Here is a 23,597-nt window from a genome sequence, read left to right as displayed (position 1 = left end):
TACAGTGGCACAATCCCGCCTCACTGCAACCTCTGCCACCTGGGTCAAGCGATTCTCCCACCTCAGCCTCCTGAGTAGTTGGGATTACAGGTGCGCACCACCATGCCTGGCTAATTTTTGTTTTAGTACAGACGGGGTTTCACAATCTTGGCCAGGCTGGTCTTGAACTCCTGACCTCTGATCTACCCACCTCGGCCTTCCAAAGTGCTGAGATTACAGGTGTGACCCTCCCCTCCCATCCCCGTCTCTTTCTTTCCTCCCACTTCAGCCTCCTGAGTAGCTGGGACCACAGGCATATGCCACCATGCCTGGGTAATTTTTTTAATTTGTAGAAATGGGGTCTCCCTCTATTGCCCAGGCTGGTCTTGAACTTGAGCTCACGCGCTCATCCTGCCTCAGCTTCCCAAAGTGCTGGGATTACAGGCATGAGCCATGGCATCCGGCCTCTAATAGTTTCTTAACTGTCCCTAGGAGGCTCAGAAATCCTCTTAGGCCCAGGGGTGGGGATGAACACAGACACCACACTCACTTCCCAGCCCCTGCCTCCCCCTGATCCCCTGCCAAGTACTCTGAGAGCAGGGCTGGCCTTCCCAGCAAGGGGGCGGGTGGGAAGGAGGTGAAAGCAGGTGTGTCTGGTGCCACCCTCACCTCCTCCTGGTTTGCACAGGGTTTCCTGTCAGTAGCTTCCTGTAATTCTCACCAAACCACCCAGTAAAGTGAGAAGAGCAGCCATCATAGCTATCCTGGAGCAGGTAAGGAGGCAAAGGCCCAAGAGGTACAGTGACCTTTCCAAGGTCCTACAGCTCGGAAGGGCAGCAGCTGGCCTTGAATCCAGCACTATCTGACTCCAAACTGTAGCTCTTCCCACTCTGTCACTCTGAGCAACAGTGAGGGGGAGGGGAAAGGAGAAAGAAATGAAAACCTGTCCTCTGCCCACCCTCCACCAAGGGAGCTGGCCGGGCCTGTCGCAAACACAGGGCGGCTACAGGCGGGTCTGACACTCACCTGAGCAGAAGGGGTTGGTGGGGTTGAAGTTGATGGCAAACTCATGGGAGACCTGAAACGCAGAGAAAACACTGAGCTGCAGCCTCCCGCCCCCAAACCCAGACCCAGGCCACCACCCACTGCCAGGCCAAGGCTCCCTTGGAGAGCACCTGGCTCGTAACCCCCACCCCTACCCTCCTCTAGACCACTGATACTCCCCACATCTGCTTTTCACCTCCACTGCTGGGTGTGACGCACAGAGAGGCCCAAACACCCTCTCCTCATAGTGGAGGAAACTGAGACCCTGGCGTGTCACCCCAGGCTCTTCTGGGGACTGGGGCTGCCTATGCCCCATCAGTCCTCTAAGAGTCCTGGGTGGGACAAGGATTCCCCCGCGGATCAGGGTTCCAGGATGCTCCCTCATCACTGCTACTGCTGGATGTGGGCTCTACCATTAGAGCACCGCTTCTCTGGGCTTCAGAGGCTTTTCCTACCTTAATAGTAAGCAAAGGGGCTTGGAGGGGAGCCTGCCTAGTGCCAGATAGCCAAACGGGGGTGAGCTGACAGCCCGCTCAGAGCTGACCTGGCCATCAGGGAGTGTAAGGGGCCGCAAGGGGGTCAGATGGGGCTGTCACAGGCTCCCTAGGGACTGATCCTGCTTCTCTGCCTCCAGGCCCAGCACCCAGCCCCGGAAGATCATCAGAGGCTGACCTGGACACTCTGGGACACTGCTGCATCCATCACATCTGGCTGCTGCTGCTCGCATGGCTTCAGGGTACAGGGGGACTCATAACTGGCCCCATTCAGGGCTGTGGGTGAGACTGCAGTGCCTGCAGAACCCGGGCCTCGGAAGATGCTGCAGAGCTCAGATGGGGGACAGCCCCTCCTTTCTTCCCTCCCCTGCAGCCCCACAGCCCCAAATTCCCCTCAGCCTGCTTCCTACCACGTACTACATCCACATTCAGTGCTGTGCAGGGATCCCCTTACTCCTTCCTCACAACGCCCCAATGGAAGGGCAGCTGTTATCACCTCATCTTACGGATGACAAACCTGAGACACAGAGTGGACTAGAATGTTCCCACATTTCCTGGCGGGCAGAGCTGGGACTCGAACTGAAGTCAGGCTGCCCCCAGAGCTCACGCTAACCTCTAAAGGCATTCCTCCCCCAGGGATTTTCAGTGAGGAGGGTGGAGGGGTGCCCAGGGCAAAGCGACCCCCTCCCCGGTCCTCAGCTGCAGAGGACGGCTTTTGTCTGGCCACAGACAATCCCAGACAGACCCTTCAGCTCCAAGACACAATGACGGGGGTGCTGGGAGGCTCTCCTGCATCCAGCGTCCCCATTTAACAAATAAACAAACCGAGGCCCAGAAAAGGGAAGCCAGGCACCAGAGCCACACAGTCGAACAGGCCTGAGACCCAGTGCCCTCCCCTCCCCTGGGGGTGGGAGTTGGTCCTACTCCTGGGGGAGAGGGCAGGGATGCAGCAGTGGGGTTCAGTCTGGCCTTCCTGGCAGCGCGGGGGTGGGGAGGTAGTGGGAGGATTCCTCCCTGTTTCAGGGAATGGGGTTTTCTGTTTTTTGCTGTCCGCTTTAGGTGCCCGGCACAGAGCCAGTCCTCTGGTGTCCCTCTTGGGTCCTGTCCCTGTCCAGGGCCCCCTTCACCCTGTCCCCAGTCTGGGCTCCAGGTTTGGGGGCTGGAGGTCCCTGTTGCCATGGAGATTTCCTGAGCCTCCACAGAGATTACCAGGGGGGCTTGTATGGAGGGGCTGAGAGAGAAAATGGTTGCCAGGGAAACAGGCCTCCCTTGGGCCAATGACTTCCCGAAAAATCAGATTTTAGGAGATTTTAGAGACCACAGTGAGAAAGCCCCCTGCTGATAAGGGTGGAGGAATATTTTGCCTTCTCAGGCCCCCCACTCTTCATCCCCACTCTTCCCCCCATCTTTTTTGGGGAGGGCCCAGCCTTGCGGTCATGGGGGCCGTGGAAGGTTATCCATCCACCCCAGAGGCCCCAGAGGTTGCCTCCTCCAGCAGCTCCATTTCATAGCTGGAAAGAGTGAGGTTCCCAGAGGGCCAGGGAGTGCCCAGGTCACACAGTGGGGCCTGGGGACAAGTGTCCATGCTACCAGCAGTGGCAGCTCAGCCCCTCCCGTACTGGCTGCCCTGGTTTGCCTGAGAAAAGTCATAAACAGGACAAGTTCCTGGAGGACACAGAAGCTGATGAGGGGCCCCTGGGGACTAGCTGCCTGCCACAGGCCTTTGTCCTCGGACTCCCTGTTGCCTTCCGACAGCCAATGGCCCTGTTCACCCAACCTGGCCTGCCTCAGCCCTGAGGTCAGGGAATTACTTCAGGCTCAGCTCCCTGCGGCCCTGGCTGAGGCAGGTGGTGGGGGCAGGGGGTGGGGCATGGAGAAAGCCCAAGGGATCTCAGAGTGACTGTCCTCTCTGAGCCTCAGTTTCCCCACCCACAGAGTATGCTCCCTCTCCCCCCAGACCTTTGCACAGACTATGCCTTCTGCCCAGATCCCGTTCCTCATCTGAGTAACTCTGCTCACGTTGAAGGGCCAAGACCTCATACCATATCCAAAGGGAAATGTGTCCTGAGCCCCTCAGCCACTCTCTGGGGCAGGATTCCTCTCTGGGCTCATCTGGGCCACCCTCAGGGAGAAACTGAGGTCTTGAAGGCAGGCAGCCTGGTCGCATGCTCCTTTTGGCTCCTTCTAGCTTCCCACCCTCAGAGAACCAACCCCTCTGTTTGCTCAGGCCTGGGGCCCCAAATCTGGGCTGGGTCCCAAATTCACTGTCAACAAACAACGGCAGTGCACACTGCAGGCCAGGTGCTGGGATGCAGGCAGAAGGAAACCCAGTGCCTTCCCCAGGCAATCACAAACAAGTCACAGAGTTCCATGAGGGCAGGGATCTGGGCAGGAGGAAGGGCCCCCATGTGAGCGTGAGCATGGCTCCCAGAGGGCAGGCCACTCCCCGAAATTCTAGGTGAAAATCTGTGACAGAAGCCCAGGAGAGGGAGTGCGGGCTGAGTGAAGGCTATGTGCAAAGGCCCTGAGGTGGGAGTGAATGAAGGAGCTTCAGGCAGCAGGAGTGAGTCAAGTCAGAATGCGAAAGAGGGTGAGGGGCCAGGAGGGGCCAGGCCTGGCGGCTCCTGTGGCAGGGGAAGGCGGGACACAGCATCTGTCCTTTCCTAGCCTGGATGCAGCATCTTTCTTGGCACTGCCGGGCACTCCAGCCTGGCCAAGCCCCGGCCTCCCCAGCATCGCCCTGTGACATTTACAAGGAGGCTTTTGCTCAAGAAAACATCTCATTCAGTTCTTTGAAAGCTGGTTGGTGTCCTAGCAACGGGCTCGTGCTGGGCCCAGCCGCACCAGCTCGCCCTGCCCCCCCAATGGCATCATGTGGCCCAGCTTTGGTCCCATCTGAGGCGTAGCCTCACACCACAGGGAGCCAGGATGCCCACCTCTCCTGCCCTGGCCCTCGGGCCACTCCCCGAAATTCTAGGTGAAAATCATCCTCCCCAGAGAGGGCGGGAGGCAAAAATTCATTCTGGAAACAGCAATGTGGCACAGCAGGGCAGACAAGAAGGGGCACTGGCCGAGCGAGAGCCATGTGCAGACGTAGGAGCTCTCTGGGCTCACACCCCACGGGCTTCTCATGGGGAAGCAACAGACTCTGAGAAGAAACTTTAGAGTCCATCTGTCCAGTTGGTGAACATGGCCTTGGGCAAGTCACTTTGAGGCTCCAAGCCTCAGTTTATTGCCCTGTAAAATGGGGCAGCATTCCCTGCCCCTGTCCGCAGCGACTCCCCAGCGTTATAGCCTCTGCGCTCATTGACATCTCCATCTCTGAGCCACCAAACCACCCCTCCCCTGGTGCCCGGGGTTCTATGAGGAGTCCCCGCCTCCTGCCCCAGGAATACCCACAACCACACCTCAGGGACCCCCCCCTCAATTCACCTCCATGCCTCTCCTGGCTCCTCCTCAGCCTTTAGACCTGCTTGACCTGCCCCTTCACAGCCCACACTGATGTCTCCATGCCCTTCTCCCCTCCCCGTCTTGTCTCTGCCATAATGGCCCCAGCTGTGGTCAGTGAAATGGGCAGTCTCTTCTCAGCCTCACCTCACCAGGCCCGGGGCAGCCTCCAACCCCACTCCCTCCTCCCCGAGCCCTGACTGCTTGGCTTCCTCAGTGATTGAAATGGGTTCATTTTTTTTTTTTTTTTTTGAGACGGAGTCTCGCTGTGTCTCCCAGGCTGGAGTGCAGTGGCGTGATCTCGGCTCACTGCAAGCTCCGCCTCCCGGGTTCACGCCATTCTCCCGCCTCAGCTTCCCAAGTAGCTGAGACTACAGGCGCCCGCCACCACGCCTGGCTAGTTTTTTTTTTGTATTTTTAGTAGAGACGGGGTTTCACCATGTTAGCCAGGATAGTCTCGATCTCCTGACCTCGTGATCCACCCGCCTCGGCCTCCCAAAGTGCTGGGATTACAGGCTTGAGCCACCGCGCCCAGCCGGAAATGGGTTCATAACAGGGCCTACCTCACTGGCTTTGGTGAGAATTAGTTGAAACTGGTAAAGCAGGCAGAGTGGTATCTAGAACATTCTAAGGGACCAATAAATGCTGCTACTTATGGGTTTGCTTTCTGTGGGCTTCATGCTGCCCCTCCTTTGCTTCCTCCCCGCTCTGCCTGCCTGGCTCAGTCTCTGCTTCCTCTGCCTGGATCTCTCACGCAGCTGTTTCTTTTTTTATTTTATTAAATACATAAATTAATTAATTAATTTTGTTCTGTCACCCAGGCTGGAGTGCAGTGCACTCAGAGCTCACTGGGCTCCAGGGATCTTCCTGCCTCAGCCTCCTGGGTAGCTGGTATTATAGACGCCCACCACCACACCCAGCTAATTTTTGTATTTTCAGTAGAGACGGGGTTTCTTTTTTTTTTTTTTTTTTTTTTTTTTGAGACGGAGTCATGCTCTGTCGCCCAGGCTGGAGTGCAGTGGCCGGATCTCAGCTCACTGCAAGCTCCGCCTCCCGGGTTCACGCCATTCTCCTGCCTCAGCCTCCCAAGTAGCTGGGACTACAGGCGCCCGCCACTTCGCCCGGCTAGTTTTTTGTATTTTTTAGTAGAGACGGGGTTTCACCATGTTAGCCAGGATGGTCTCGATCTCCTGACCTCGTGATCCGCCCGTCTCGGCCTCCCAAAGTGCTGGGATTACAGGCTTGAGCCACCGCGCCCGGCCAAGAGACGGGGTTTCACCATATTGGCAGGCTGGTCTCGAACTCCTCCCCTTGTGATCTGCCCTCCTCGGCCTCCCAAAGTGCTAAGATTATAGGCATGAGCTACTGCACCCAGTCAACTTTTAAATTTTGTAGAGACAGGGTCTCACTGTGTTGCCCAGACTGGTCTTGAACTCCTGGCTCAAGCAATCCTCCTACCTTGGCCTCCCAAAGCATGAAATTACAGGCGTGAGCCATTGCGCCCCACCTCATGTGGCTGTTTCTCACTCCACCTGTCTCCCTAGCAATCTCATCCTCCCAGAGGTGGCACCATGGGTCGTGGCCCAGGTGGCCAGGTCTGTCTCTGTCTCCCCGGAGCCTGAAACTACTGACCCATCATCAACCTATCTTTTTTTTTTTTTTTTTTTTGTGACAGGTTCTCACTCTGTTGCCCAGACTGGAGTGCAGTGGCGCAATCTCGGCTCACTGCAACCACTGCCTCCCAAGTTCAAGTGATTCTCCTGCCTCAGCCTCCCAAGTATCTGGGATTACAGGCATATGCCACCACGCTGGGCTGATTTCTGTATTTTTAGTACAGACAGAGTTTCACCATGCTGGCCAGGAAGACCTCAAACTCTCTGACCTCAAATGATCCGTCTGCCTCAGCATCCCAAAGTGCTGGGATTATAGGCATGAGCCACTGTGCTCAGCCATCATCCACCTTTCTTCTGGGACTCCTACCTTACCATCTCCCCTGCTGAGCCTAGCACCCATCCCGTTCCTCATCTCGGTAAGCAGTACCACCCCCACCTCAGTGCTCAGTTGGAAATCTTGGTGACCTCTTCGGCCCACACTCACTTGGTCACGCAGACAGTCTTGGCCTCTGCCCTGAGTCTCCTTGCCCTCACCCCTTCTCTCCGCCCTCCACTCTGCCCACTCTCGCCCTAGCCACGCCCCACTCAGCAGCCAGGGGAGGCCTTCGGAAATGCCAATCTGCTAATGAGCCCCTATGTGGTCCCTGCAGGGGTCCCCGTGGTCCTTTAATGCCCACGTCTGTCTCCACCCTGCTCACCTCCAATGGAGGGTCCATCACCCACCTCTGCCAGCTCCTCCAGCTCATCCCGTAGCCTTCGCACAGGCTGTTCTCTGCCCTGAAGGCTCCCCCTGCCCCACTGCCACCCCTAGTCACTCTGCTACTTCCCTTTCCCCTCTTGGCTTAGAGCTTGCCCCCTCCAGGAAGCCTGATGGCCCCCAGCTGGGTTGGGTTCCTTCCTTGGCTCCCTGCAGGCCTTCAGTACCCCCGCCTCAGCACCGATGCCACTGCCCTGTCTTTAGCGTTGCCAAATAGAATACAGGATGCCCAGTATGACTCAGAAACAGAAAACAAAAAACTGCATGTTCTCCCTTATAAGACGGAGCTAAACAATGGGTGCACACAGAACAGACACACAGCGGGAATAACAGACACTGAGGACTCCACACGGTGGGGGGTGGAGGGATGACGGATGAAATGCCACCTACTGGGTACAACGTACATTATTTGGGTGATGAATGGAAAGTCCATATTTCACACAATACATCCTGGTAATACAACTATACTTGTACCCCTAGATCCAGACAAAACCTTGAATTTCAGATAAACAATGGATGATTTAAGTATAAGTATGTCCCATGCAATATTCAGGACATACTTATACTTTAAAAATTGTTTATCTGCACTGGCGCGGTGGCTCAGGTCTGTAATCCCAGCACTTTGGGAGGCTGAGGCCGGTGGATCACCTGAGGTCAGGAGTTTGAGACCAGCCTGGTCAACATGGTGAAATCCTATCTCTACTAAAAATACAAAAGTTAGCTGGGGGTGGTGGTGGGCACCTGTAATCCCAGCTACTCGGGAGGCTAAGGCATGAGAATTGTTTGAACCTGGGAGGTGGAGGTTGCTGTGAGCAGAGAATGTGCCACTGCACTCCAGCCTGGGCAACAGAGCAAGACTCTGTCTCTAAATAAATAAATAAATATCAATACATAAAAATACACATTGTTTATCTGAAATTCAAACTTAACTGGGTGTCTTGTATTTTGATTTGCAACACTGGCCATCCTGTCTGTCCTCCCCACTCCATAGGGGTCTCATGAGCAGAGAACATAACTGTGCTGCCCCGTTACAGCCTCAGCGTCTGCCCGAGAATCAGACTTGAGAAATGAGCGTGGCCTGGGGTGAACACAGGGAAGGCAGGGCAACAAGGCCCCAGCCCAGGATCTTTCCAGAGCAGATCCCAGAGAGACCATACACACAAACTGCATCTCAACCAAAAGGAAACTAACTCCGGTTTCACTTACCTTCCAGTCTGGGGGTAACTGGGCCCCGAATCCCAGAGCTGGAAACATCTTATCACTAATCAGAGAGAGAAGAGAAACACACTGTGAGACACCTGAGGACACCGCCTGACCCTCTGCCCAGGGCTGGGCGCGCTCGGCCTTGTACACTTTCAAGGACAGAAAGGAGGAGCTCACCACCTCTAGAAAAAGCTGTTAGGATCATCTACCTAATGAGCCCAACCCACCTCTGGGGACCTGGTGAACCTGTGGCCTGACCACATCTATACCTGTGGCAGATACAACAATGGTACTTCTAACCAATGGGCCTGGGCGCAGCTTCTAGATCCTTCTCAAACTAAGACCCCGGCCAGCCACTAAACCAAGGTCAAGATGGAAGTAGAATGAATGTACCGGCTGTCTCCCAGCCTCCTGCTCTAGGGAAAACTCTACTAATATGAGAACCCTCATGTGGCATTCAAGGTCCTGTGTCATCCAGCCCCAGAGCCTAGTCTCGTCTCCTTCCACCTGTGCCCCTTCACACCCCACTCCCCTAGCCCTGGCCACTAGCCACTTGCTATTCCCCAAACACACAGGCTACCTTCACATTCCAACTTCAATGCTGTTGTGCCCCCATCTGTAACATCTCTCCCTAATCTGTTTCCCCTAGCAAACTCCTACTCATCCTCTAAGGCCCAATCAAAATGGCCCCTTCTCTCTGTAGATTTCCCTGATACCCTACAATGCCTCTCTTTTTGTGCTCCCATAGCTCCTGCTTCACATGTAAACTGGTCTCTCAGAACTCCAACAATTTCTTCCTTATCTTCCTCTTTAAGTAAGAACTCCCTGAGGACAGGGACCACATTTCATTTGCATACGCACTCAACATACATCTACTAAGGATCCCTCTGGCTGCAGTGGAAAGGACACACAGCTGGGGGCCAAGGCAGAAGCCGGGAGACTGATGAGGAAGCTAATGAAATGATCTTGGCAGGAAGTGATGGTGGCTTACCCAGGCAACCAGAGCTCACTGGGGCCATGCTAAGTCTTAATGCCCATTAGACAGCTCAGTGATGGGCTGAATGGGCAGCTGGACAACTGGGACTCCACACAACCATGCTGATGATGACTTCCACTTCCCTTGTTCTGCATGTTGTACCTCTCTTAATGTGGCCTGGGATCACAGCCACCCTTCAGGCCCTGGGCCCCCTGGGAGTCAAATGCTGGTCCCCGGCTGCCCCTCTCTAGGAGGCCAAGTCCACATAGGGCTCCTGAACCTGCTCTCATTCCTGCCAAATTTCTGGCACCTGCTCCTTCCTCCCCTGTTCCCAATGTGTCAGCCTCCTGGTCATTCCATCCTCTGACCTGGAGCTCCCAACTAGCACCATCTGTGACAGTGATGTCATATCCTGTCGGTGGCTACACCTGCCATACTTTCACACAGCTTCCCTTCACTGGCTTTCCATGGTACCCACCCTGACCCAAAGGTCCCCAGGAAGCAAGGTCATAGGAGGAGGGTCCATGCATGCTGGCTGCTCCTCAGAAGTTCCCAACAGAAGTGAGACCATTAGGGAACTAGTACCAGGCTCAGGAACCAGAATGGCTGACCTCCAGTCCCATGATCTGTGGGACCTGGAACAAATTCTCTACTCCCACCCCAGGCCTCCCATTCCCTAGCTCTAAAACGAGAGGATGCAGCAGTAATGAACAAGTTTCATCTTCCATCCTGATTCATTTTCTTACTAGCTACTTCGTGTACTGTGTGGAAAACGATCCCAGTTTGAATCTGGGCTTGGCAGGTTGGAGTTCAGCAATTGATTAGCAATGTCTGTCAAGGGTAAGGGAATGGGTAATAACTGCACCTATGCCGTTTGCTGTCCATTCCTAGATTTGATGATTTCTGGGTCCCTTCTAGCTTTGACACACTGAGCTTCCCAGGTTGGACGGAACCCTGGCTGACCTTCAGACCCCCTCTCCAACCTTACCTGTCATAGTCCTGAATGATCTGCCCAACAGCCCAGATGGCCGACAGATATTCGTTGGTGCCCATAGGGTTGATATAGTGCAAAGAGGAAGGGTCGAGGGGATTCCCGTTGGAGGCTGTAAAGTCTATTCCAACCTGCAGAGTGGAGAAAAACGCCACCCAGTGGGGCCAGAGACCCCGGCACCCTATCCCACTCCCAGGGAATAGGAGAGGTAGATGGGACATGGGAAGCCCACTCGTCTCCCAGCCCTCCCCACAATATGATGGTCTGAAACCTAGAAACTGTCTGATTGTATCACTCCTCTGCTCTAATGCCATCTGTGGCTCTCTATTGCCCAAGCATAAAGTCCATTACCTAGATGTGATGACATAAGACTAACGTACAGTCCCAGATTCCTTTTTCTCCTTACTATCCCTACCTACACATTCATCTGTTCCCATATGCAGGCATTTATTCATGAGCTTCCCTCTGCATATAGTGCCAGGCTATCATTTCTCCCTGTTTAACTTTGCCCCATCTTCCAGGCCCAACTCAGATGTCACTGCTCCACTGCAACCTTCCCAGATAACCTCACCCTCAACCCAAGCCATCTCCCCATTATCCCTCAGACCATCAAGGGGCCTGGGACCTGGGGTTGCCTGGTAGAGCAGTGCCAGTCTCCCTGGAGGAGCCTGGCCCAGGGCTGGGAACAGCAGACAAGGCACATGCTTCATAGGGACTCAGGGCTGATAGGCGGGCAGGGATTGGGGCTCTACCTGCTCTCTCGGCCCCAGAGAATCCCAGACTAATCCCTGGAGAAACGGCACAGAAGGGTGGGCAAGGACGACCCCTACCCAGCAGGGGAGGGTTAGAAGTAGGACCCAGGGGAAGATTTGGCTACATGGGAACTCAGTTCCTGTGGGGTAGGAGAGAAGGGGCCACCCATCCAAATCCTCGTATGGCTAGAGGGTCACTCCCCCAGGTCAGGGGCAGCATGTCTTAGTCCTTGAGGGACCCCTGCAGGGACACAGCCTAGAGCCTGGCACAAAGGAGGCAGTCAGTGTGAGTTTGCTGAATGAACAAACCCATGCAGGAGGTCCAGGAGGGCCTGGCCTCTCCGCAGGGGAGGGGGCAGTGGTGGGCAGTAGGGTCAGAGGTCAGCAAGGCCAGTCCTGTGACTTCATGGCATCCTGCGATGCCCTCCATCTCCCATTGGGATCTAAGGGTGGTGATGGGGAGCGGTGAGATAACATGGGGAGGTGGGCAGAGTGTGGCACCCCAGCAGCTTCCTCACTTCTGGGACTGAGGCTCCCTTGGGGTGAGGAAGCAAAGCCATGATGAATGGCCTAGAGTCTGTGGGGCAAAGACTGCAGGCCACAGGCAAGGTGGCAGCTCATTCTTCCAACAAGAAATGATGGAGCACCTACTGTGTGCCAAGTACTGTGTGATATGCTGGGGTTAGAGTGGAAGCAAAATAAACAAAGTGCCCACACTTAAAGCACTCACATTCCAGTGGGTGCGACGATCAGGGAGAAGCAACAAATGCATATGAATCTTGGGGTGGCAAGTGCCCAGAAAATAGGAAAATATGGAGGGCCAGGCCCAGTGGCTCAAGCCTGTAATCCTGGCACTTTGGGAGGCCGAGGTGGGCAGATCACTTGAGCCCAGGAGTTTGAGACCAGCCTGGGCAACATAGCAAAACCTCATCTCTACAAAAAATACAAAAATTAGCTGGGCGTGATGGCATGCACCTGTAATCCCAGCTACTCAGGAAGCTGAGGTGGGAGGATCAATTGAGCCCTGAAGGTGGAGGTTACAGTGATCTGAGATCGTGCCACTGCATTCTAGACTAAGTGACAGAATGAGAAGCTGTCTCAAAAAAAAAAAAAAAAAAAAAAAAAGGAAAAGAAAAGAAAGAAAATAGGAAGATATGACAGAAGAGCAGCAAGGCATTGAGGGAGGGAGGGCTCCCTGGAAGGTGACCTCCGTTACCTCCTCAGGCCTGAAAAATGGCAGGGGGGCAGCCATGCAAAGGTTCTGGGGAAGTGTTTCAGGCAGAGGGAACAGCAAATGCAGAAGGAACAGCAAATGCAAAGTTCTAAGACGAAGCAGAGCTTGGTGTGTTGGGCAAACAGAGGAACAGTGTGGTTGGAGCCCACTGAGCGAGGAGGAAGGAGACTGCAGATGAGGGAGGCAGCGATCGCTGAAGGCCTTGTGGCCAGTGAGGAGGAATTTGTTTTCTTCCACCTACAGAAGGAGCGTAGCCACCAGACTGAGAGCTGTGCACCTGTGCTCTGACCTGTAGCTAAGCCCCAGCTCAGGCCCATCCAGCAGGACCAGACAGCCCACTTAATGCCCTCCTCACTGGGCCAGACACACTCCTTGCCCCAGGGAAGTCCTTCCTGAAGTCTATCCTAAGTCCCTCTGGCTGCACTAGTGGCCCTAGTACAGCCAGGGCCAGGGAGGACCCTCACTGGGATGGGGGTGCAGAGGGAGCCAGAGGGGAGAGCCTTACGGTGAACATGAGCTGGCAGCCTCCCAGGATGTAGTCTAAGAAGGAGTAGTCTCGGTTTATCTGGAAGAAAGCGGATGAGTCAGTGGGCCCCCCTGACTTGGTCACACTCCCCGTGGGGGAATTGTTGCTCTATGTCCTGCAGCCTTAGTAGGGACAAGGAGGTCAAAAAAAGCTGATGGGCCTGATCTAATTACAACAGAACCCAAATCTCTCTATAACAAAGCCATCAGTGCAATGGCTCCCAATGGGTGGGGGACTCACAGAGACCCCCACATCCCACAGATACACAGACACATGCTGCTTCCAGGCAGGGTCCCAGGGCCCAGTGTCAGTTACCCGACATAGAGTGTCTCAATTTGTCACTGTTAGGTACTTACCTTCTCCTGGCCCTTATTAATCTACCTTTTTTACAAAGAGAAAGAGCAGGCCTCCAGCTCAAGGCCTTCCTCTAGAAGTTGATCAAGCCATTAAGACTGTATTCGTTTTGATGGTCCCTGTCTCTTTTTGGCAAAGAAGCCAGACCTTTTAATTTTGGTAGAGTTCTAATAATTCCTTTCTAAATAAACGTATTTAAGGAAGGAAAGGAAAAAAAAAGAAAGAAAGAAAGAAAGAAAGAAAGAAAGAAAGAAAGAAAGAAAGCAAGCAAGCAAGCAAGCAAGCAAGCCAGCCAGCCAGCCAGCCAGCCAGCCAGGTATAGTGGCTCACGCCTGTAATCCCAGCAGTTTGGGAGGCCAAGGCAGGCAAATCACTTGAGGTCAGGAGTTCAAGACCAGCCTGGTCAACATAGCGAAAGCCCGTCTCTACTAAAAACACAAAAATCAGCCAGGCGTGGTGGTGCACCTGTAATCCTAGCTACTCGGGAGGCTGAGGCAGGATAATCCCTTGAACCCGGAAGGCGGAGGTTGCCGTGAGCCAAGATCACACCACTGCCCTTCAGCCTGGGTAACAGAATGAGACTCTGTCTCAAAAACAAAAACAAAAAACAATAATGCAGGGAAGAAAGGCTGATTCAAAAAAGTAAGTAAGGCAGGTGCCAGAAATTGTGAAAAGTGATGTGAATGATGGAAATTTCAGAAACAAGGACCATCCATCGCGAGGCTGCAACCTGACATCTTGACCTTTAACAGAGCGCTTTTGTGTCGCGACATCACTGAATGCTCGTGTAAACCCCAGCCAGACGAGGCTCCAAATAAGGTTGGGGTCTGGGATCCACCCATTGGTGGAGAGCAGCGGCCAGACTCCTGAGCTGTCAGGCCCTGAGCCCAGGGCTCTTGCTGCCCTGCCCCAGGCTGCTTTCCTTAATGTTCTGCCAGATCCAGCAGTTATTTGCCCACCAGGTCTCCTGGCCCCCGCCTACAGCCTGGCCACTGCTGACATGAACTTCATTGCCTTTCTGGGCCTCAGTGGCCCTGGTTGTACCATGGGAGTCACAGTGACATTGATGCCAGCGAGGACAGGGTGCCCCCACCCAATGTCCTCTGCCCCTTGCAAGACCACCATGGGTGGTAGCGGCTTGCAATGACAATTCTCCCACCAGGACAGGCCCTGGAAGGTCAGCCCGTGCCTTCTTCGGCCTCCACACAGGAATATGAGAGAAGAGTAACCCCGGATATGCTCTGCCTCATGAATATCTCCATTCCACAGATGAGGAGACTGAGGCCCAGTGAGGTGAAGCTCAGAAGGTCATAGGGCCAGGATGTGGCAGAGCTGGGATTTGAACACAGGCCTCACTGGCTCCAGACCCAATGCCATGTCTTTCCCTTCTGTGTGGCCTGAAACCTGGCCCCTGGCTCAGGCTTGCCCGCACCAGCTCACCTTGCAGGATCGCAGAATGATGATGCCCGAGTTCTTATAGTTCTTCTTCTTCCTCTGCTTCTTGGGGTTGATGCACTCGAACTCCAGCTGGGCAACGCAGAAGAAAGAGACACTCAACTCGGGGCTTCTTTGTTCTTTGGGGACAGATCCTCCTTGTTGGCCCTATAATCCCTTCCACAGGCTTGACAACAGGGGCAGCATGCTTCCTCCAGGGAGCCTTCCGGGATGTCCACACCCAAAAATGGCAGCAGGATCAGCATCTGACTCCCTCCTCCCTAGATAACGCATCCCCATCCTGTCCAGCTGAGGGCCCAACATCATGGGATGATGGACAGCTCCTGACTGCTCACTGTGTGCTGGGCACTTCACCCGAATCATCTCATCAATCCCCACCCAAATCCTCTGCCCCCACTGACAGATGGAGAAACTGAGTCTTAGACTGAATGCCTTGCTCAAGGTCATGCAGCCAGAAGGGGGATCTGAGCCCCTGGCTGCTTGACCCAAGACCCGGTGCCCCTTCCCCGAGCCCTGCTGAGGTCTTGGGGTCATAGTACACATGCCCATCTCACCGGGATGCTGTCTCGAGCCTCACACATCTGTGACACTGAGGTCTGGAACTCGCCGATGAAGTCATGGCCCCCGTCATTGTCATAGTCATAGCACATGACCTGGGGTAGGTTCAGCATGGTCACCTCAGAGCTGTCCCCCAAGAGGAGCTCTCCAGCCCCTCTCAACTCCCCAGGCAAACCCTCTGTCTTCTGTTTGGGTAGTGCCTCCCCTCAGCATCTGCCTAGCTGGCCTGAGTAGCTCCTGAACTGCCTCCTACAGGAAGTCTTCCATGATTGCTGGGAAAAGAAGATGTGTCTGCCCCAATGATGGAGGCTGTACCCTCTAGTGCAGGCAACTCCACTCCTTACACACTTGGCAATTGGCTTCCCCTCTGTCTCGGGTTGTGACTCACCCAGCTTATGGCCTGGGGTCCTCTCTAGACATATTTTTTTCTGAGATGGGCACAGAAATCACAGCTCTATATGCTGTCTAACTGAGCTGCCATGGCCCTCCTAGGAGGAAAGCAAGGATTATTGTTCCCATCCCACTGATGGGTAAACTGAGGCCCTGAAAGAGAAGTAACTGACCAAAGTCTCGCAGCAACAGTAGCAGACCCAGTACTAGAACCCAAGATTCCTGGTATCCTACTTGGGAACCCCTGTCCTGACCTAGCTGTCTCCCCAACCCCATCTGCTCTAAGACCCAGCCCCTGGGGACCAAGAACTTTTATTTATTTGATTTGATTTTATAATTTTTTTTTTGAGAAGGAATCTTGCTCTGTCACCCATGCTGGAGTGCAGTGGCTCAATCTGGACTCACTGCAAACTCTGCCTCCCGCGTTCAAGCAATTCTCCTGCCTCAGACTCCTGAGTAGCTGGGATTACAGGCGTGCACCACCATGCTCGGCTGTTTTGTATTTTTAGCAGAGATGGGGTTTCCCGTGTGGGCCAGGCTGGTCTTGGACTCCTGACCTCCAGTGATCTGCCCGCCTCAACCTCCCAAAGTGCTGGGATTACAGGCATTGAGCCACTGCACCCGGCCAGAGGACTGAGAGCTTTTAGAGAGACTGGTAATCACTGTCCTTACCATACCACATTTGATCGTTTCCAAGGTGTTTCCCTAGCTAGCAGCTCCGCAGCCCTCTGGGGAGGGCAAGACAGTTTTGGAGAGGGGCTCAAAGGTGGGGGCCTGCCTGGGTACTTCAGGGCATCAGATAGATCCAGGATGAGGACCCAGTCTCCAGTCCTCCCTCCTCCAAAGATGGGGGTTCGTTCCATTTGCATGAGAAAGAGCTTTCTACAAGGCATCCCCGGGAGCCTCAGATAGACAGGGAGGCTGGAGCTGGCAGGGTGGGGAGCAGGGTCCCTGGACCCCCCCTCACCTGGATGGGTTTCTCCATGTCCCCATCACACAGGGACACCAAGGGCACTGTGAATGGCTTCCACACAGGGTCCAGTGTGTACTTGATCACCTGTGGGAGAGAGAGGGGTGTGGTGAGCTCAGGCCCTGGGCAGCAGTGCTCTGGGGTTGGGTCAGCCCAATAGGAACAGGGTGACAAAATGGAGACCCACAGCTACACTTTCAGAGACGGAAGCGAGCGTCCCTGTGGCTGGCAGGAAGCATGTCCCTCAGGTGCCACTGCGGGTCTTCCTGCACACTGCGCAGCTGTGACCGCACTGCCCTGTTCAGAGCTGTGGAGGGGCTGGACTGCAGGCCCACTGCTTAGAGACCCCTGGGCCCCCATGTACGCACCTCAGTCCTGTGGACCAGCATCCACTTGCCATCGTCTCCTGGCTTATAAAACTCCAGAAAGGGGTCTGATTTCCCAAAGAGGTCCTGGGAGAAATGGGAGGATGCAGGTCAGAGAGGCACAGCCCTGCCAGGTGCAGGCAGATGGGGGTGTGGCCCCGCTGCCTCCCCAGCTGGGTGTCAGGGTGGCAGCTGTGGGCAGAGCCAGCCCGGCCCCCTCCCCTCAGCCTCTGCAAGGCTCAGCAAGAGGCCCAGGGCAGCTGCAGCCCCCTGGGATCAACCAGGTCCCCCAGCAGAAATCCACCACCCTGAGGCTGTCAGAGCTTGTGCTCAGAGACCCCCAAGACCTACACCCTGTGTGAGTCAGAACTCCAGCACTTTAGATGGGCCAGGAACTTCAAGAGGGCGCCTATTCCCAAGGTAGGGTGAGGCCCCCAGCAGGATGTCATTTAAATCTATTTTATTGGGAATGTGAAAACTATCCTGAAACTATCCTGCACATGACGTAAGGAATATCATGGCCTAAAAAATCATTTAAGGTTTAAAAAGGGCCACTTTTTGTATGTGACTCTATCTATCTATCTATCTATCTATCTATCTATCTATCTATCCATCCATCCATCCATCTATCTATCTTTCCTTCCATCCATCCATCCATCCATCCACCCATCCATCCATCCATCCATCCACCCACCCACCCACTCACCCACCCATCCACCCACCCATCTATAGGGTCTCACTATATTGCCCAGGCTGGTCTCAAATTCCTGGCCTCAAGTGATTCTCCTGCGTCAGCTTCCCAAGTAGCTGGGATTACAGGTGCGAGCCGCTGTACCTGGCAAGTGTTACTTTAAAGAGGTTATATTCAAGTGAGGGAGACAGAAAATAAAATAAGAAAGTATGGGCTAGGCACGGTGGCTCACGCCTATAATCCCAGCACTTTGGGAGGCTGAGGCGGGTGGATCACAAGGTCAGGAGAGCAAGACCATCCTGGCTAACACGGTGAAACTCCGTCTCTACTTAAAAAAAAAAAAAAAAAAATTAGCTGGACATGGTGGCAGGCGCCTGTAGTCCCAGCTATTTGGGAGGCTGAGGCAGGAGAATGGCGTGAACCCGGGAGGCGGAGCTTGCAGTGAGCTGAGATCATGCCACTGCACTCCAGCCTGAGCGACAGAGTGAGACTCAGTCTCAAAAAAAGAAAAAGAAAAGAAAGTATGCTAGACAGCAGTAAGTATTAAGGAGACAAGCAGGAGAGGGTGGGAAATCAAAGACCAATTTCAGGAAAGGCCTCGTTGAGGAGGTGATGTGGGAGCAAAGGCTTGATGGAGGTGAGAGAGTGCTGTGTGAAAATTCAAGGAAGAGAGCATCCCAGGCAGAGGGAACAGCAAGTGCAAAGCTCCTGAGGGAGGAGAGTGCCTCGTTTAATTCACGGACAAGGGGATAGATTTGGCTGAAGCAGAGTGAAGTGCAGGGAGAAGGGGTGAGGTTGGGGAGTCGGGGCACTGGGGGACACATCAGGTAGGGCCTCATTGGGTAAGGACCCTGGCATGTACTTACACTATGTGAGATGGGGATGCCCCGATGAGCAGGTTTCCAGCTGCGTTTTGAATACCCCTAAGGGATGGAACACTCACTACCTCAGAGGTGAAGGGGTCCTAATCTGGAGTGGCCAGGAGGGCCCTGTGCTGGATGAGTCCCTGGAATGTGATGGAGGTGGTGGCCCGGGGCCCCGGAGTGAGGCCACACAGCCCTGGGGCTGGTGGGGGTTTACTGTTCCCCTTTGGAGCCCCTCCTCTGCCCGCCTTACCTTCTTGTCCAGCCTCCTGCCCGCCAGGCTCAGCGTGATGACGCGGTTGTCAGACAGCTCCTGGGCAGCAATCTGTAAGGCCAGGGACATGAGGGGCTCCTCAGACTCCCCCAGCCTCCTGCCAGGCAGGATGGCACAGGGTGCCCCAGGAGCAATCCTCCAGGGTCAGGAGGGGGAAGGGAGGGGCAGTGCCAGGTGATCTTGGACAAATCTCTTGTTTTCCCCACACCTCAGTTTCCATCTTCTGGAAAATGGGGGAAATAACCCATCTGGAGATGAGGAATCAGGAAGTGGATCTATGCAAATCCGCAGGGCCCATGGGGTGGTGGGGGAAGATGAAGCACACACCGGGGGTGGTCTTGAGTCCCGGGGAGAGGTTCTGGGCCAGAGAGCAGCATGACTGGCCTCCTCCTGCCTCTACTGCAGCCACAAAGAGCACAGCTTCCTCAGAACACCAAGGTGTCAGCATCACAGCCACATCATTGTGCAGCTAGGGAAACTGGGGCCCAGGGGAGAAACTGAGTCCCATCAGTTCACACTGGTCATCTGTCCTATATGTATTCCCCATCAGCTATGGTTCCCTGACCCCAGCTCAGCCAGTGATGGCCTAGCTGGGTGACTTCAAGACTGCTGAGGCCCTCTCTAGGCCTCTCTCCCTCCCCTGCTGCCCACAGCAACACAAGTGGGCTGGGGCCTCTCGCTGGGGCCTCCTCTCCTCTCCTGCCTCTAGGATGGCCTCACCCAACGCAAGGCATCCGGCCCTCTGGATCCACAGACAGACGCCAGCCAGGTTGCCCGTTCTCCCCTGCCATCCTCCCACTGGGACTTGCTCAACAACCCTATAGGGTAGGTCCTATTATCACCCCCATTTCCCAGGGGAGGGGACGGAGGCCTAGAGTGGAACTGCCAGAAATGCTGGGGGTGATGGCATACCCAGCTGAGTGGGGTCTGTCTGGGATGGCTTCTAGGTGGAGGGAAGCTGTCTTGTGAAGGTATTCATTCATTCATTCATTCATTCATTCATTCATTCATTCAGATATGGGGTCTCACTCTCTTGCCCAGGCTGGAGGGCAGTAGCATGATCATAACCCACTGCAGCCTCAAACTCTTGGCCTTAAGGGATCCTCCTGCCTCAGCCTTCCAAGTAGTAGTACTACAGGTGCAAGCCATGTACCTGGCCTGGAGAGGCATTTAGATGGGGCAGTTAGAACACTAAGAAGCGGTGGGAGGTTGTTTGGGAGGTGGCGACCCATGGGGCAGGAACACAGTAAGAGCCTGGGGTATGTTCAGGCTATGCTAAGAATTCATAGCATTTGAATTTGAACTTTGAACACAGGGCATTTAAGTGAAGGAGATTAAACACCGAGGCAGGAGAGCCAGGCAGGGTCTGAGGGGTCCTTCACAGCCTTGAACCGAAGGGTTGGTCAGGCAGTGGGGAGCCCTGGGAGGTTCCAGGGCAGGGGAGTAACGCACCGGAACACACAAAGGCATGGCTTCTCCCTCCAGCCTGGCTGGCTCCCCAGGCATCACATGGCCTCAGAAGCCAGCCAGACAACCCAGGGGACGATCTCGCTAGCTCAGCTGCCAGAGGGAACTTCTTCTCTGGGCCTCAGGGGTGCCCTGGCTTTTGGGAGTCTTTGGGGACCAAGGAGCTCATTCCTGCCAAGGGCCTGCGCATCGCAGGGGGAATTGCTGCGCATCGCGGGAATCATTGCGCATTGCAGGAATCATTGCACGTCGCAGCCACAGGCAGGGCACTGATGGGCAAGGCACTTCTGAACAACCCCCAGGGGAGGGCAGACAGGGGCCAGTGCAGGGAGGGGGCTGCTGGCAGGGCTCTGGAGGCCTCCCCAGCTTGTCAGCCCCCAGTGCATCATTTGTGGAGCCAGGAGCCGGTTGCTAAGAGACCTGTTGCTAAGTTGTAAGTTGGGCCTTTTTACTCCAAACAAAGCTGGTGATTATCTGCCAGGGAAGCGGCCCATTGATGGGGGAGGGTGTGGAGTGGGGGTGGAGGGGGTGCGGAGAGCCGGGAGGGGACTGGTACCGTAATCAAGCCCTTCCCGGCAGGCTTGTCATTCAGCAGCAGCAGAGGCCTAGTGATCTTCTTGCTGGAGACAATCTAGAGGAGAGAGGAGAAAGGGCGCTCAGTGAGGAAGTGGGGGAAGCCCCAGGAGGAAAAATCCTCCACCAGCGCCACTCGGCAGGGCTGCCTCCCGTCCTGGGCTGGCTGGTGACCTGCCTGAACGTCACTGTCACCCTGGGAGGTGGACAGCAGCCAATCTGGGCAGTGAGGAGCCTGAGGCCCAGAGAGGGTAAGAGACCTGCCCGAGGTCTCCGGCTGCAGTTGGACTCCCACTGCCCAGTTTGCCCCTAGGAAAAGGCATTTTGGAGACAACTGTGGGAGGTTAGCCTCCAACTCCCTTCTCCAGAGGCATTCCACAGACCCCATCTGCCTCAGGATATGATCTCTGATGGAGAGTCAAGCTCTGATTCTATGTATTTTCCTTTATTTTTCTTTTGAGACAGGTCTTGATCACGGCTCACTGCAGCCTCAATCTCCTGGGCTCAAGCGATCCTCCCACCTCAGCCTCCTGGGTAGCTGGGACTACAGGCATGCGCCACCACGCCTGGCTAACTTTTTTTTTTGGTAGAGACAAGGGCTCATTATGTTGCCCAGGCTGGTCTCGAACTCCAGCCTCAAGCGATCCTCCTGCCTTGGCCTCCCAAAGTGCTGGGATTACCGGCATGAGCTATAGAGCCCAGCCAACTCTATGTATTTTTATTGGTTTGAATAGGTAATACACTCACACAGGGTGCAATAATCAAAACGACAGAGAGGAAAAGTGAGCCACATTGAAAAGTCGCCCTCCCACCTGTGTCTGCCCACTGCACTCAGGGGCCAGCATGGTTCATGTTTCCTGGGTGCAGTGTGAGTGTCATCCTGTGCAGCGGGGAGCACACACCAGAATGATATAGTCCTGCTCCTGCAGGGGTAGTTCTTCTCCCCAGATCCATGCACCTGCTCTGTGCCCTGGGACTGTGCCACCTGGCTCTTTTGTCCTCTGACTTTCAGAGGTTCAGCCAGTTGAGGGGACAGGCAAGAGACGGGAGAGCAGGTGGCATGAGCAGTGGGGGCCCCGGTTTGATGGGAGCTTCTTCATTACTCTGGCTTCTGCCTAAGTTGCAGTCCAGAGGCCTCCCTCTATGGGCCACAGGTCTCAGCAGGCCCTGGCAATGCCACTTCCTCACCCTGCCTTCCTTCCAAGTGAAGGTGGTCAGCTTTCCTCTGGGGCCAAGCCCTGGGTTGGTTTCCCCATCCCTTGTCAGTTCCCTGCCCTGTCCACAAGCCCTTAAGCTCTCTTCTCAGTTACACCACAGGGTAGAGACCCTGACTACTGTACCCTGCTTCTTACACAAAAAGTAGACATCACAACCACGGCAGTCACTTGCTTTCTACATGGTCACCATCTCCTGGGAGGCCCCGGGCATTTCAGTCTCTACTAGGACCCTTCAAAGCATTTTCCATTTCATTCCCTCATCAACAGTTTAGGCTGGGCAGAGCAGTCATCATAATCCCCAAGGGAAATGTGGGGAAACTGAGGCCCAGAGGGGGATGGGAGCTTGCCCAAGGGCATACAGCTATAAGGAATGATTGAGACTTGTGTCAGGGGTGCCTAGCCCTGCTTGCTCCCGGCCTCCAGGAGCTTACCAAGGACTGAGATGGATGGGGAAGTGTGGCCCAGAGAGGGAAAGGAAGTTGCTCAAGGTCACACAGTGAGTCTGCCATAAAGCAGGACTACTATGGGCGTCTTGGTTGCTGGTCAGATGCTCCTACCCCAGGAGGTCAAGACCACACCTGATTACATCTAACAATCAGAATGCCTGGCCACCTGGGGCCCCGGTCTCTTTGGCTGCCCCCCGAGATGGGAGCTCTTCAGCCCGGCCTCAAACCCGCCAAGCCTGTTCCCCACTCTGCATCTGCACTTTGGGACCTACCCAGGAAGATGGGGCTATGGAAAGACAGGGCGAGAAGAGACTTTCTGAGGGGCTGTCCAGTCTTTGGGCCCCTGCTCCCCCACCCAGGAGGGCCCAGCTCACCGTGCCCAGGCTGCAGGAGAACTGGCCCAGGAAGTCATGCTCATCCAGCCGCATACTGGACTTGTCCTGGTCAAAGAGCGCGAACTTGAGCTTTTGTACCTCCTCAAAGTGATAGTCAAGCACGAACTTCTTGGAGAAGGCGGGGTTGAGGTTGTTGATCGCGGTTTCTGTCCTGTCGTACTAGCAGAGGGGCAGGGAAATGGAAGTCAGAGTGAAGGCAGCTGGTCCAAGCCCTCGCAGGCTGCTGGAAATCATTCTGCTAACTTGTACAACGCCTACTCTGTGCCAGGCTCTCGTGGCCATGGTCTGTAACTCACTACCCTCAGCTCACAGACGAGGACGCTGAAGCACAGAGAGGTTAAGTGACTTCCCCGAGGTTGGACAGCAGGGCCGAGATTTGAAACCGAGGTCTGACTCTACTACCCACACTCTTAATTCTTCGGTCCTGGTTCCATACCCAGGTGCCAGGGTAAGGGCTCGGGCCCTGCCCTGTCTGGGTAAGAGATGGAGGACACAAGGCCCTTTCCCCACCTTTGCCTCAGTTTCCGCCTCTGTAAAGGGAAAGGATTTGACTACCTGTGGTT

The 23,597-nt window shown here is 54.9% G+C and overlaps 1 protein-coding gene across 2 annotated transcripts in view; it reads right to left on the bottom strand.

Moving 5' to 3' along the window:
• LOC105494037 (copine 2) overlaps nucleotides 1-23,597 on the bottom strand; it is a 56,258-nt gene that overhangs the window by 11,963 nt on the left and 20,698 nt on the right. The window contains exons 3-13 of one of the 2 annotated variants that reach the window (XM_011762124.3): nucleotides 23,014-23,193; nucleotides 20,960-21,034; nucleotides 18,916-18,987; nucleotides 17,112-17,195; nucleotides 16,741-16,830; nucleotides 15,380-15,478; nucleotides 14,811-14,897; nucleotides 12,996-13,055; nucleotides 10,502-10,635; nucleotides 8,541-8,595; nucleotides 1,006-1,057 (exon numbers count right to left, since the gene is read on the bottom strand). In XM_011762124.3, coding sequence (XP_011760426.1) covers nucleotides 1,006-1,057; nucleotides 8,541-8,595; nucleotides 10,502-10,635; nucleotides 12,996-13,055; nucleotides 14,811-14,897; nucleotides 15,380-15,478; nucleotides 16,741-16,830; nucleotides 17,112-17,195; nucleotides 18,916-18,987; nucleotides 20,960-21,034; nucleotides 23,014-23,193 — 988 coding nt within the window. The remainder of the gene's footprint in view (nucleotides 1-1,005; nucleotides 1,058-8,540; nucleotides 8,596-10,501; nucleotides 10,636-12,995; nucleotides 13,056-14,810; nucleotides 14,898-15,379; nucleotides 15,479-16,740; nucleotides 16,831-17,111; nucleotides 17,196-18,915; nucleotides 18,988-20,959; nucleotides 21,035-23,013; nucleotides 23,194-23,597) is intronic. The other variant, XM_071084593.1, reaches the window with a different exon arrangement.

The sequence above is a fragment of the Macaca nemestrina genome, chromosome 18, assembly GCF_043159975.1.
Source record: "Macaca nemestrina isolate mMacNem1 chromosome 18, mMacNem.hap1, whole genome shotgun sequence".
NCBI lineage: Eukaryota > Metazoa > Chordata > Mammalia > Primates > Cercopithecidae > Macaca > Macaca nemestrina.
Note: the sequence above shows the minus strand (reverse complement) of the source record. Positions and strands in the feature narration are given on the sequence as shown.